Below are 13,345 nucleotides of genomic sequence, written 5' to 3' on the forward strand. Positions count from 1 at the left end.
TCAGACCTTTAATGCCAAGAGACAGAAGTAAGTAGATCATTGAGTTCAAGGGCAGCCTGGTACAGAGCAAGTTCTAAGGAGAGAAAAGCTTAGGTCCAGACAAGGTAGTACACGGCCTTTAATCCCAGCATTCAGGAAACAGAGCCATGAAGATCTCCAAGTTCAAGGTAAATCTATAGAGCAAGCTCCAGGACAGCCAAGCTTAGGCAGTGAAGAAGTTGGAAAACAGAAAGCTGGCTACAAGGGGTTGGGGATTTAGCTCAGTGGTAGAGCGCTTGCCTATGAAGTGCAAGGCCCTGGGTTCGGTTCCCAGCTCCGAAAAAAAGACCCCCCCCCCAAAAAAAACAAAAAACAAACAAACAAAAAAAAAAAAAAAAAAAAAAAAAAAGAAAGCTGGCTACAATGTAATAGAACAAGGTGAGTGTGTGTGGGTTGTTCCAGCCCCACCAAGCAGCAGAACTGGACAGCTTCAGCCATATAGCTCTGGCCTTAGAGTCAAGGACAGGAGGAGACTACGATGATAGTAAATGCTGGTTAGCCTGAGCTAAGAAATTAGCGGAGATTAAGAAGAAGAGATTAAGAAGAGAGCAGCGTCACTGAGGTGAAATCTGGGAAGTCCTTTCTGAGCTGATGGCACAGGACTGAAGGGCTCATGTAAAGTTTAGGCTTGGAACGATGAACACAGCCTATGAGAGGCTACGGGTGAAGCACAGTTCCCTGTCTATTGGAGATGCCAGTCCCACGGGATGAGCACCAAGCACAGCAGCAGCAGTGGGGTGGAGTCAGCCAAGCCTGGAGTGCTGCAGAGGGCAGAGCTGGAGAAGGGCCCCAAGCCCTTCCGAGGAGCCCAGAAGGTCACAGCTGAGGTGTGGACCCCAGACATTGAAGTTGTAACACTGAGGTTGCCCTGACATCTCCTACATCTTAGGTCTCCAAGGCAACTTCAGGTAACAACTCAATGTAACATTATTTCCACCTCCCAGCCTTTTCTTTAAATGCAAACCCTGAGTTCGATGGTGTTAGGACGTCAGAGGCAGCTTGAACTCTGCTTCCTCATTATTTAAGTAGCAATACTCAAAAAGGCAAAACTCCCTAGATTTGCATTTAATCACATACAATGCTAAACCTACGAAGGCAAAAGACTCTGAAATCCCCACTTTCCTAGCTCTCGAGTCCCACAGTGTCCATCCCTGCCACAGCAGCCTCCTTTCCTCACACAAGCAGAGCTTCGGTCTGAGGTTAGTACTGCTCTTCTGCATCAAAAGCGTCAGTGGGCGCCGACTCAGAAAGTCACAAGTGCCCCTTACTTACATCTGGAAGTCTGTAAAGCTTCATCGTTCTCTGTAAGGTCATGTTTCTACTCAGATGAGAAAATTTCACTTCCACCAGTTTCCTGGGGTTTAGGGATCGGTGCCAATACCTGGAAGACAACCAAGGTTCCACTTTGTCTTGCTGTTCCAGAAGCATCTACTTGATACTTATGCTGTACCAGGTGCTGACCCCCTTCCTATGCATTGATTTGTTTGAAGATTAACAAACGAAACAAAACTGACTCACAATTTACTTGCATCTCGTCCCCTAGAGAATATTACATTTTTAATATTTTGCAAATTATTAAATAAAGATTTTGTGTCAGGTGAACCAGTAAATTTTAAGATCATGAAAATATTCCTGAAACATAAAACAGTATTATAGGAGATCCTCGCTGAAGAAAACTAATTCTGAAGAAGTCCTTTAACTTATATGACTAGTTATGATATAGAACACATTTGCACTGAATATACCTGTGATGCCCATTTTTCTTATTTACTAATGAGAGGCTGGCTAGCTGTGGAGTAACTTAGAGAGGCTGGGTAGCTGTGGAGTCAGACAAGGCAGCTCAAGCCTTCTTTCAACAGGCACGTCTGCACTCTGAACTGCTACGATACTGTAAGGTTCCCATACAGTTCACACAGCGCTGCCATAGTTTTCTCCACGCACACAAGGTGCTCACGTCCAATGAAGTAGAAATAGAAACATAAATTTACCCAGCTTTGCTGGGTAAAGTTTACTTTTAACACCCAAAGGCCTACATAATATACTGAATATTGGATTCAATGGTTCTAGTTCTGTCTCCTTCTCAGCTACCAAAAACCTACTATCCCCAGCAAGCCCAAGTTCCTGTGGATTACATGGGAAGAGAACAAGGTAAGGCCCAGCACACCTGATGTCTGCTGACACTATTACCTGCATGTGGCCACAGGCTTAGGGAGAACCACTCCTGCAGTATACACAGCCTGAAAGATGCCTTCCAGGTTCACTCTTCTAGTTATTTCCCGGATTAACACAGGGGCTACCCGTTTGGATCTCAGTTTCTTATGCACACAAAGAAAGTTGATTTCCACCATCCTCTTCACACTGGCAAACAGATGGGACAATCAGACCACACTTAAAAAAAAAAGGCAAGGTAATACTTTCATAAAGTTCCAAAGAAGAAGACCATGAAAGACATTCTTTAACATAATAGTCAAGAAAAATACTGTGCTGTGTAGGCTCTTCACAGACTCAGACTGGACACTATTTTCTATATCCATTGCCAAAACGATCAACTCTAGGTTAGGGAGACTTGGCCTCCAAGATCTCAATCAGAATGTAAAACTTTGGTCTATTTTAGATGGTCTAATTTTAGATGTTGGATCAGATATGACTCAGAAGGTTCCTACATTTTTCCTGCAACATATATAAATTCAGGAAAAAAAAAAACACAACTAAATACATGCCCACATGCCCCCCCATCCAGGCCCCTAGGCCCCCAGGCTCATCCAGTGTAGAAATGGCAAGGTATTGTGTCAGAACATAACAGATTCCCCAAGACCAGAGAAGGGCCACGATCAGACAGAGCTGACACTTTTCCAAGACACCATAAGCCTCCCAGGGCTTCAAAGCTCAGTCCTGACTTTGGGGATACATGCATTTTATTTAAATTGCAGTGTTCTTAAGAGCACATGCTCAAATCAACCAGCTGGGCAGCTCACTATGGTAAACAGACAGATTAGCTATCAGACCTCTGGTTTTCACCACTGGACATCTGATTTTCAGGGTTGGCAATCCAAAGCCAAACTGTAAGACACTTATCATCTGGACAGAGTTTATAATTCCCTCTAAAATTGCTTATTTTTTCAGAAATACTTATTGATAGCTTTGTTTATTCTATGTAACACATACATACATACATACATACATACATACATACATACATACATACATACATACATACAGTGTATATGTATGAGATTGAAAGACAGAAAGTGAAGGAAAAGAAAAAAAGACAGGAGTGGAGTAAGGTACAGTAGGACAATGGAAGGACAGACAGACTGCACTGTTCTCTCATCTCTTGTCCAACTGTTAAAAGAGTTTAAAGTTTACAGCACCAATGTACAAAGTACTCCTAAACTCTCCTGAGCAACCCTACTACCACAGCCATTCTGAGCCGTCTGTCATTGACTTACCTCACTTGGGTGCTGGAAACCCAAAGCCTCAAGCATTTAGGCAGGCACTCTACACTGAGCTACATTACATCTCCTGTTCTTTGGTCTCCTGAGTCAGAATTCTACTACACAGCACAAGCTGGCAACACCGAAGGCCAGTATCTAGTATCTTCCACAACAGCTCGCCACAACCTTACCTTTGAGATAGGGTGGGACACTGAACCTGGAGCTTACTGACACCCCAAACCCTCCTGTCTGTGCTCCTCCAACTCCAGGATTATAAGCGTGCATCATGGCACCTGGCTTTCAATAGGGGTGCCGGGGGACCCAAACTCAGGCCCCCGTGCTTGCACACGCACACGTTTTGCTAAGCCCTGTCTAGCTCTGGACCGTGCAGTTTTTAAAAACCTGGTTTAATTATAATTGGAGGACACATAAACACACACAGGCTGTAACACATACCTGTCATAAATTCGGATGTTTGCTGGGATGGCACTTATGAAGCCTACTAACTTTTTATTGGAAGACACTCGGACCCCACAGTGCCACTGCAGAAGCCATCCTGGGGGACGCAGAGCCCTGAGGTAGGGAAGAGAAACACAGCAGTTAGCATCTAAGAACACAGAACAAGCAAGACCTCCCGACTCAACAATCCATCAGTGGCCCACGACCAGCCAGGCATACCACAAGAGAAACTCAGGTGAGTAGTCAAAGCGGAACATATTGTCATCGTCTTCCACATAATTCTCGTTCAGCAACGTGTACAACTCCTTGAGCTACAAGACAAAGCAAGTGTCCTATTTTAAGGCGCTCTGCACCTTAGCCAACGTGTTTGAGTGCAGGTGTCGAATTAGATCTTACCACTTCAGCATTACTCAAGTCTAATGTGTCCCACATGAAACCTTGTGGCAAAGAATACGGTTCCTGGCGGATATTGTCTTTGTCTGGTTCAATTGCACCATGAGATGTTATGACTTCATCTGGAGAAACAGAAAAAAAGAGGATATTACATTTCTCAGTAGTCTGTTAATCCCAAACAGTCAGCAAGAGAAGTGAAAGAATACTTTCAGATTTAGGACACTTGGGCTCAGAATAATCCAATGAAGAATAGCAATATTAATAGCAGCTGTATTAGTAATGCATTACAACAATGGTATTAATTAATAACATTAACCATATATAGTAATGATGGACAATCATTGTGGACTTCTTTGGAATACTATCTTATCAGTTAAAGTAAAGGAGGAACTGTATGTCACTTGATGACATTATAAAAGTGGTAATGACTTCTTAGTCTCAGCCCTTGCTGCACTGTCACCACTATAGTGACAGACTTGATGATAGACAGTCTTGGGAATCACTATAGTGACAGACTTGATGATAGACAGTCTCGGGAATCACTATAGTGACAGACTTGATGATAGACAGTCTTGGGAATCACTATAGTGACAGACTTGATAGACAGTCTTGGGAATCACTATAGTGACAGACTTGATGATAGACAGTCTCGGGAATGCTCTCTCATTCTATCTTTACAGATCCAGGGTGCAGAGGCCACAGTGATGTCTGGCCTCTCCCAGCAGCAAACCCTAGAACAGCTCTTAACTGTCACTCCTGCGCACCTTACTGCTAGTCTGTACTATAGCCCATCTTTAGTAACTTCTGGGTTCCCCTGCTCGTCTTTCTGGGGGAGCTGTGTCCTGTGTGTGCCAGGCTGGCCTTGAACTTGTTATGTAGCCCTCGATGATCTTCAACTTCCGACCCTGTCTCTACTTCTTGAGTGCTAGGATTACACATGTACCACATGACTGATGAGAGGGTGAGGACAAACCCAAGACTTGGTGTAGAGTAGGCCAGCACTCTAGAAACTAAGCACTGACCGAGCCCTCGATTTCCCTTCTGCAATTCACTCTCAACATTAAAGGTCTTGTCACTGGGATAAAATACAGATGTTTCTTTGTGGTTCCAGCCGGCCTTAGTATCTCCTCATACCCTCTACATTCCTCATTCCCAGTATTCTAGCATCTGACCTTAAGCGTTTGCCATGGCTCAGGGCATTCCTTTTTTTCCTGAGCCTTGTCCTCTGGTCATCAAGGTATCAGTCCCTGGAAATTTCTCAAGCTCACAAGTCATTTCCTCTCAGCATCTTTCAACAACTAAAGCTTTTCCTGGAAAAGATATCTAAGCTGCTCTGCATGGCCACCTGATCTACCCTTCTGCCTTTGTCCATCTCCCATCAACATTTCTTGACCTGTGCCCCATGCTGTGTCTGCCATTCACCATCTGCTGAGTAAGCACCCTCAGGCCTAGTCCTCAGGGTCACAGAATCCTATGAGAAGTGCACGACTCGTATCAGTTCCTCAGGTATCCTCAGGAAAGTTCATGTGGCCCAACCCCCGGCAGGGTCCCCATGAAGTCTAAGGCTTGGCTCTTACTGTGCAACCCTCAGACAGATAGAACTAGTGATGACTCTACATGTGCTTGTCTGCAGGCCTCCCTTGCCCTAACAACAAGGTTCTATTACTAGATATTGCCTCTGGTTGAACTGAAGTGCACCAAGAGCTCCAGCATTCCAAGAACCTTGAAGAATTGGGGCAAGAGGAAAAGCAGGATGAGTCCCAGGCAATCCTTCCTGAAAGAAGGCCTGAGGGTTAAGCACCTTCTCCTCTGGAGGGCAGAAGGCATCTTGATGAACCGCATCCAGGTAAACGTAGTTCACCAAAACCATTAAATCTAGATCCTTCAGCTAATACTCATAATTCAGCATCTAATTAAAGACTCTGTAACTTATTCTAAAAAATATTCCTTCATTAGCAGACACATTTCTAGAAGTTGAAAGAAAAAAAGCGTACTGTCCCCTCTGGTGCAAGGGATGACTCTGGGGCTTCACCCGCTCTGAGCCACTGCTTTACACTGAACCCTATGCTCCCAGCCCTCCACTCTTCCTCCTCCCTCTCCTACATCGTCTTACTCTTTACACTGAAGCATATGCTCCCAGCCCTCCACTCTTCCTCCTCCCTCTCCTACATCGTCTTACTCTTTACACTGAAGCATATGCTCCCAGCCCTCCACTCTTCCTCCTCCCTCTCCTACATCGTCTTACTCTTTTCAAGCTGGGGGGCAGCTATGCGTGGGAAAGGATTGGGACGCATATAACTGATCCGTCAACGCTCAGAAAAACATGACTCCCTGACTTACAATGACAAAATGATTATCCGCATGCTACTAGGCGCTTCAGAGTTTTAGGTGGCAAGTGACCCTCTATGCTGTTTGGAATCTAAATAACCCAATCGTGAATAGGCACAGAACTGAGTCGAAGCAGGGCGTGTACCGTCATGCAACTGGAACACTTTCACGACAGCTGCATCACCTATGCACAGTGGGAATGAAACAGTTATGTCTGTAGGAAGTTAACTGGGAGAAGTCTTAAGTGGAATGTGTTGGAGTAGGTCCTAGGAAAAAGACCCTTTCACAGATCTTTACATGAGCAGAGTCCAAAAGAGCCTTCACTTTCAAAGGGGACTCTGACTCCCATATAATTGGGGTAACTCCCATATAATGTGACATAATTGATACGTCACTAGAGTGTGTTCAGAATCCTGATGAGTATGCAATTATCCACTTAGTGGACTATTATAGGAAAGTTCTTTTCTGAATTGTTTAGAATACCTGAGGCATGGAAAATGCTAAAAAATAATGTAGTGGGAGGTGGTGTGTGTGTGTGTGTGTGTGTGTGTGTGTGTGTGTGTGTGTGTGCGCGCGTGCGCACGCGCGCGCGTGCACGAGCAAAGGCTCAGTGGTTAAAAACACTTACTGCTCTAGCAGAGGAACAAGTTTGGTTCTTAGCATCAACATGGTACTTTAAAACTTTAAAAAAAATGTATCTGCATGTATGTCTGCATGCCACAAGAGGGCATCAGATCCCATCACAGATGACTGTGAGCCACCATGTGGTTGCTGGGAATTAAACTCAGGACCTCTGGAAGAGAGTCAGTGCTTAACAGCTCAAGCCATCTCTCCAGCCCCCTCAAAAATTTTAACTATAGTTTCAGGGAATCCTCTGACTTCTTCAGGCTTCTGTGGACATCAAGCATACAATATATTCATGCAAGCAAAAAGTCATTTGCATTTAATGAAAATACAAAAATCTTAAAAATACAACATATAGGGGAAAAAAACCCAAAACCCCAACTTCATGAAGCTCAGAAGCAAAGAATAAGAATGAAGAGAAAAAAAACTCATTTCTCTTCTGTTTAGTATATATATGCTGTATATCATGTATAGCATATTCTTTACTATATAATGTGTTACATATTATACTACACACATACACAGGAATGTTTAATAGGAAATTGTAATATATATAAATATGTATATATAAATAAATATAAACATATAATACACATCTCAAGTATGGGAAAACTGGATAATGTATCAGAAACAGCAATTAGGCTACAATCAATGGTATTGAAAATCAATGTCCCTACCTACTATATATACGTATTTTAAGAAGACAGATACTAGCTTTTGTGTGAATTTTGCGTGTCTGACACAAGACTGAAGCTTCTTCACCCTGACTTGTAGAAACACACACATGAGCTTACTCAATTTGGGCACTGGCTGTGTGTCCCAGAACTGGTATCTGCGTTTTGTGGCCTCATCAATGTTCCTGGCTGGGCCTTGGCATGCAGAGAGCAGCTCCATTGCTCTCTGGATGTCCTGTAGCTTCTGAATAGGGATGGTGGGATTCTAGAAGAGCAGAAACAAAGAGACACATGACATGAGGAAGCTTCTACCCTTTGAACTCAGGGCAACTGTGTGCACTGGCCTCAAACACTGCCCCACCTCCTGGAGGCCTGCTAAAGGCTATCTGTGGGCATCCTGAGGTGTTGACAACCGCACTGCTGCAGTTACCAGTGGGCTGCAGCGTCAATGGGGCTCTGCCGGCTTGGGCATGCTAAGTACACAGAGGCACCCTCTCTTCAGGATCCCGCCCATCTGTGCTGCTCCCACTGCTCCTTTGGGAAAAGAAGGCAAAGAGTGACATGCAGGGCATGCATTACTGTCACACAGCAGCCAGGCAGCCAGGAGCCTCGGTTGTGCTGTTAGCGTTAATGCTCTGCGGCAGCAATGGAGGGCAGAGGAAACAAGTTCTAGAACAGAAACTAGACAGACAAGAGATGATTAGAAGGGAAGGAAGGGAAGAGAAAGAAGAGAACCTTGGGGCTATGCTGGGAAGGAAATGGTTAAGAAGAAATCACTAAGCCCTGCTGCTGCTCCCTCCTGGACCACACCCAGACTTTCTCCCACTGGAGGAGCCTGAGACAGAAGGCAGAAGAGAAGCTTCTCTGTGAATCCTCATCCTCAGCACCCACCGCTGGCTCTCCCAGCACACGTGTGGAAGTCGAGCCTCATTCTTAGGGAAACAGGTTCTTACTGATAAAGTGGGCAATACTTTTAAATTGCAAAAAGTCCCTTCTCAAAGCCAGTATTTGTCTTTTTCCTTATAGATTCCCCACCTACTGAATTTCTTCAAATGTAATAAATAATACACAGAAACTGAAACTACATTCAAAATGAAACACTGCACATGAGCCTGGATGTAGAAATCAGTGGCTTTTCCCAATTAAATAAGCGAGTTTAAGGATTTTGATACTGCTCAAGTAGTTCCTTCCATTGTGACTTACTTGGAAGCAGTTGGAAGACATTTCAGCACTGTGAATGTGAAGCACAGCGACAGTGGACCCTCCATGGTTTATAAGCAGCTACTTTGGATTTCTGCCCTATTCTGAGTTTAAAGTCTGTGCTCTAGGTAAATTCATCATAACCTGAAAAGCTTCTCATCTGAAGTGCACGCTAGCCTGCGGCTACCCTCATTTACTAGGTTTCTTTAGGTTCCTGACACTGAAATTCTCTAGCAGACAAAGCCACGGTGTCTAAAAGCAGCAGGCACTGCCTCCATTCATAAGCACAGAAGCACAGCTCTACAGCCGTGAGTCTAGAAGCTGTTTTCCTACACACTAGTCAAGACAAAACCCAGAGAGCCACATCTCAATGACGTACGGATTAAACACAGTATTTTCTTGTACTAAACACTGCACCGCTTTCTCTCTCTTCCTCTTTCCGTCCTCTCACTTTTGGGAGTGGTATTAGGAATTAAATCCAGAGCCACATACATGTTAGAAGAGCAATGCTCTACCGCTGAGCTATATCTCTCAGCCTTTTAAGAAGTTAAGTTGAGACACAGCGTCACTACGTTGCCCAGGTCGGCCTTGAATTTGAGATCCGCCCGTGCTGGCCTCTCCCATAGGAACCGTCACAGGCATGAGCAACAGCACTTGGCTCTGTATGTTTTTAGCCACATTATTCATTTCATTGAGCACAGATATTTAACTGTCATGTGATTCACTTACAACAAAATAGTTTGCATCTAGCTACTTTTAGCTCATGTATGTAAATTGTTTTAATTCCAGTTGTTCTTTTGGCCTGTTGATTTCATATCCATAATCTCATGTGAAGTGTTTAATTAAAAAAATTTTTTTTTAGAAATCTTGGGTCTGTTTCATTCTTCAACACTTTAAGTAACTGAGTGATTAATAAACTCCTGCAGTTCTAGCACAGTCTACTATGAGGTAGGAGCCAAGCTGTACAACACAGTCCAAACCAACAACGCTTGAAGATACATTTAACTCTGGCTTGAAAATGCAAAGTAGAATCTTGGCTTAGAAAAAAATATACCTGGTTCTGTAACTAGTTTGTTACAGTAATTTTTCTTTTCTGATAGTTGAGTTTAATCTTCCAAGACACGGTAAAAGCAAATTCCTTTGCAGTAATCATGAAACAGTATCTTGGTACTAGAAGAGCGAATACCCCAGCTCCAGGAAGACCCTCGAGTAAGTAGTTTGTAGTTTTACCCACTCAGTATCACCAGGCTGTGCTACAAGTAACAGCCACTTGGGACACATTTATATCCCAGTGCTCACTATTTAAATCCTTTCTGAAAATAGGTGCAAATAAGTACAATTTCCAAACCTACAATGTCAAATTAAGGAAATTCAGTTCATCTTTAGTTCATCTTTTATTTTTTAAAGTTTGTGATTATTTCTGAGGTGCTGGGGATTAAATGCAAACCTTGCACATCATGCTTGGCAAATGTTCAACCACTGGGTCAGAGCCCCAGACTTAAGATTAATTTTTTTTTTCTTTTTTGAGACAAGGTCTCCCTATATAGCTCAGACTGTCCTCGAACTCACAATCGCCCTGCCTAGGCCTCCTGGGTGCTGGGATTATAGGCGGGCGCCACCACGCTCACCTTATGATACATTCTTAAATCTATCCATTCACCTTCCATAGTATCACCACCTGGGGAGAAAGGCGAGAATGTGCATTAGCCCCCAGTTAACTGCCCACTGCTATATTCTTACCGAAGCGGCAGGAATTCCTTCTAGTTATAGCTGTTTCCTAAAGAATGCTAAAGACCAACTTCATCCTGTGCCCATTACGTTCTAAACTGAATACCTTAGGAAAAATTTGTCCAAGTCTTCTGCCACTAAAAAGTCTGTAAGAAAGGGTTGGGGTTATGGGTCAGGCAGGTAAAGTGCTTGCCTGGCATGCATAAGGCCCTGGGTTCAAGCCTCAGCACCATGTATACCAATCTGTTAAGAATCAAGACAAATATGATTTTATTTTTAATCCTTGAATATAAACGAGATTATTATCTAAATGTAGTCCACTATAATAGTAAGGCATTATCTTCAGCTGCCATAAATTTATGAGGGGGGAGGATACTCCAGTTTAAAAAAAAAAATACGAATAAAAGCCCACATCAAAACACTGTTGGCTAGCTTCTAATTAACAAAACCAAACCAACCAACCAACCAAAACCCCTCTCTACCATAATGCTAACAGAAGTTCCTCCCACTCAGTCGGCTGCTGCTTCTTATCAGTGTCAGAGTGGAAGGGAAGTGCTTAGAATCCCTGAGGGTAAAGGGATGGGTGAAGCCAATGGCATGGTAGAAGCAAAGAGCCGCCCACACTGCAGGTAAGTGATGCGTTTATCTGCTGAAGCAACACCAAGAGTGAGGAAACTATTTGCAAGCTGATGGCGATTTCCCAGTGTACCTTGGAAGTTATGTCTAGTGGAGCACTGATCACGTGAGGCCAAGAGGGAAGCTAGGGAGGAAAGCTCGACTTTGTTCTCTCCCTCACAGTCACTCGGGGCTAAACCCCCAGTAAATATACTTCTCTGGTTCTTTCACATAAAGCAGGTAGACTGGTTGATTTATATGACATAATATAAACTTCCTATGAAAAACCCTGAAGCCCACAAAATTTGCAGGTGCTGCCTTCTGCGGAATGCACTGGACTTTAGGACAAAAACCAACCTTCAGCAAGAACAGCATCATTTCAGCTTCATGACAGCCTTACAGACTCGGGGAAGGAAGAGGGCTTTCCAGGATAAGGAAGTCAGTTCAAAGAGACACAGTACACTGTAATGGAGCCAGGGCCAAGTGCCAGGTCCCCGGGTTACCCTGACCAGAAAGACGTTCTAGAAACTGTAACCATCAAAGTCTTTTTTTTTTTTTTTTTTTTTTGTTATGTTCTAACTCAGCTCCTTTGGCTCTGGTTTCCCGCCCCACCAGGCCTGTGTTGTCCTGTGTGATAGGAAGGAGGGGTCTCCACAAATAGGTGACTGCCATCCGAATCACCAGACCCACATACAGCACAACTAGCCCTCTGTTCAGCAGGCTACCTGCCAACATAGGACCAGAAGGACAACTAGTTTGGTCTAAAATAGGGTATCCTAAGGGAGAAGAACATGAGGTGTTTCCCACCCTTGGCAACGGCATGAGGGATGGCCACTGCAGACCAGGCTGATTCAAAGTCAACGGAAGACTTACCCATGGCTGCTCCTGCTGAAATCTGCTGCCAGATGGCGTTGTGCTATGCAGGTAATTAGACAGACACCCAGAAAAATTAAAATGTGAATATCTTCTGAACCAAAAGTAATCACAGATTAAGTGTAACTTCAAAACAACAAACACAAAGACAAAACAAAACAACAACAAAACAAACCTCCTACCAGGCTCCCAGAGACTTTTATGACTATGATCTATGCACTACTACAAAGAGAAGGAGAAATGAGGTGCCACACACAGGAACATACACACACATGCATGCCCGCCCAGTATGCACCTCTTGGTTATGTGGGTGCCCATGAGCTTCGGAGAGGCTGGAAACATCCTCCACTTACTCCTGCATTCAACACACAGCCAAAGAAGCACTAGCTACACATCCACTCCACCCAGACCCAGCTCTTCAGCGTTGGGAAGAGAGACAGCTGTGGCAAGGAAACAGGCTCTCACTTTAGAAGACTGCTGAATCTTAATCTCCTGGGAGTCAGATGCGGAGTCGGACTTGGTACCCCCAGAGTTTGGCTTCTCCTTTTTTCTCTTCTGTTTCTTCTTTTTCTTTTTTGCTCCCAAATCCCCTCCAGGGCTTCTGTAGGAAATTAAAGATAAAAGAAACAAAAGGGAAAACATCATTATATAAAATTGAGTTGCAAAAAACTATTACTTAGAAAAACATGTGACCTGCACAGTGCAGGACAACTACGTTAGGATGTGTGGCTATGACAGTGTCAGAGTAAGTTATACACAAGCAAACACTGGTTCTTGCTCTGTCCTATGGAAGCTGCTCAGGTGTCTTCTAAGCATAAAAAACTGTAGCTACAAGCCACATTCATAACTGAAGCCAAAGAACACTCAGTTACTCCTTCTCTACAACTACTCACTTTTTACTCAGCCCCTAAACAAAGACCTAGGGCTAGAGATGGTTCAGAGGTCAAGCACACTGGCTGCTCCTGCAGAGAAAATGGG

At 43.9% G+C, this 13,345-nt stretch overlaps 1 protein-coding gene across 4 annotated transcripts in view; it reads right to left on the bottom strand.

Annotated features, from left to right (window-relative positions):
• The window catches only part of Nmt2 (N-myristoyltransferase 2), a 43,538-nt gene that overhangs the window by 10,273 nt on the left and 19,920 nt on the right, over positions 1-13,345 (bottom strand). Inside the window, 9 exon segments of one of the 4 annotated variants that reach the window (NM_207590.2) lie at positions 1,312-1,420; positions 2,227-2,397; positions 3,930-4,046; positions 4,152-4,243; positions 4,329-4,447; positions 8,072-8,216; positions 10,780-10,829; positions 12,368-12,410; positions 12,833-12,968. In NM_207590.2, the coding sequence (NP_997473.2) occupies positions 1,312-1,420; positions 2,227-2,397; positions 3,930-4,046; positions 4,152-4,243; positions 4,329-4,447; positions 8,072-8,216; positions 10,780-10,829; positions 12,368-12,410; positions 12,833-12,968 (982 nt within the window). 4 annotated transcript variants of the gene reach the window in all.

The sequence above is a fragment of the Rattus norvegicus genome, chromosome 17 (genome assembly GCF_021556685.1).
Source record: "Rattus norvegicus strain SHRSP/BbbUtx chromosome 17, alternate assembly SHRSP_T2T, whole genome shotgun sequence".
In the NCBI taxonomy this organism is placed as follows: domain Eukaryota; kingdom Metazoa; phylum Chordata; class Mammalia; order Rodentia; family Muridae; genus Rattus; species Rattus norvegicus.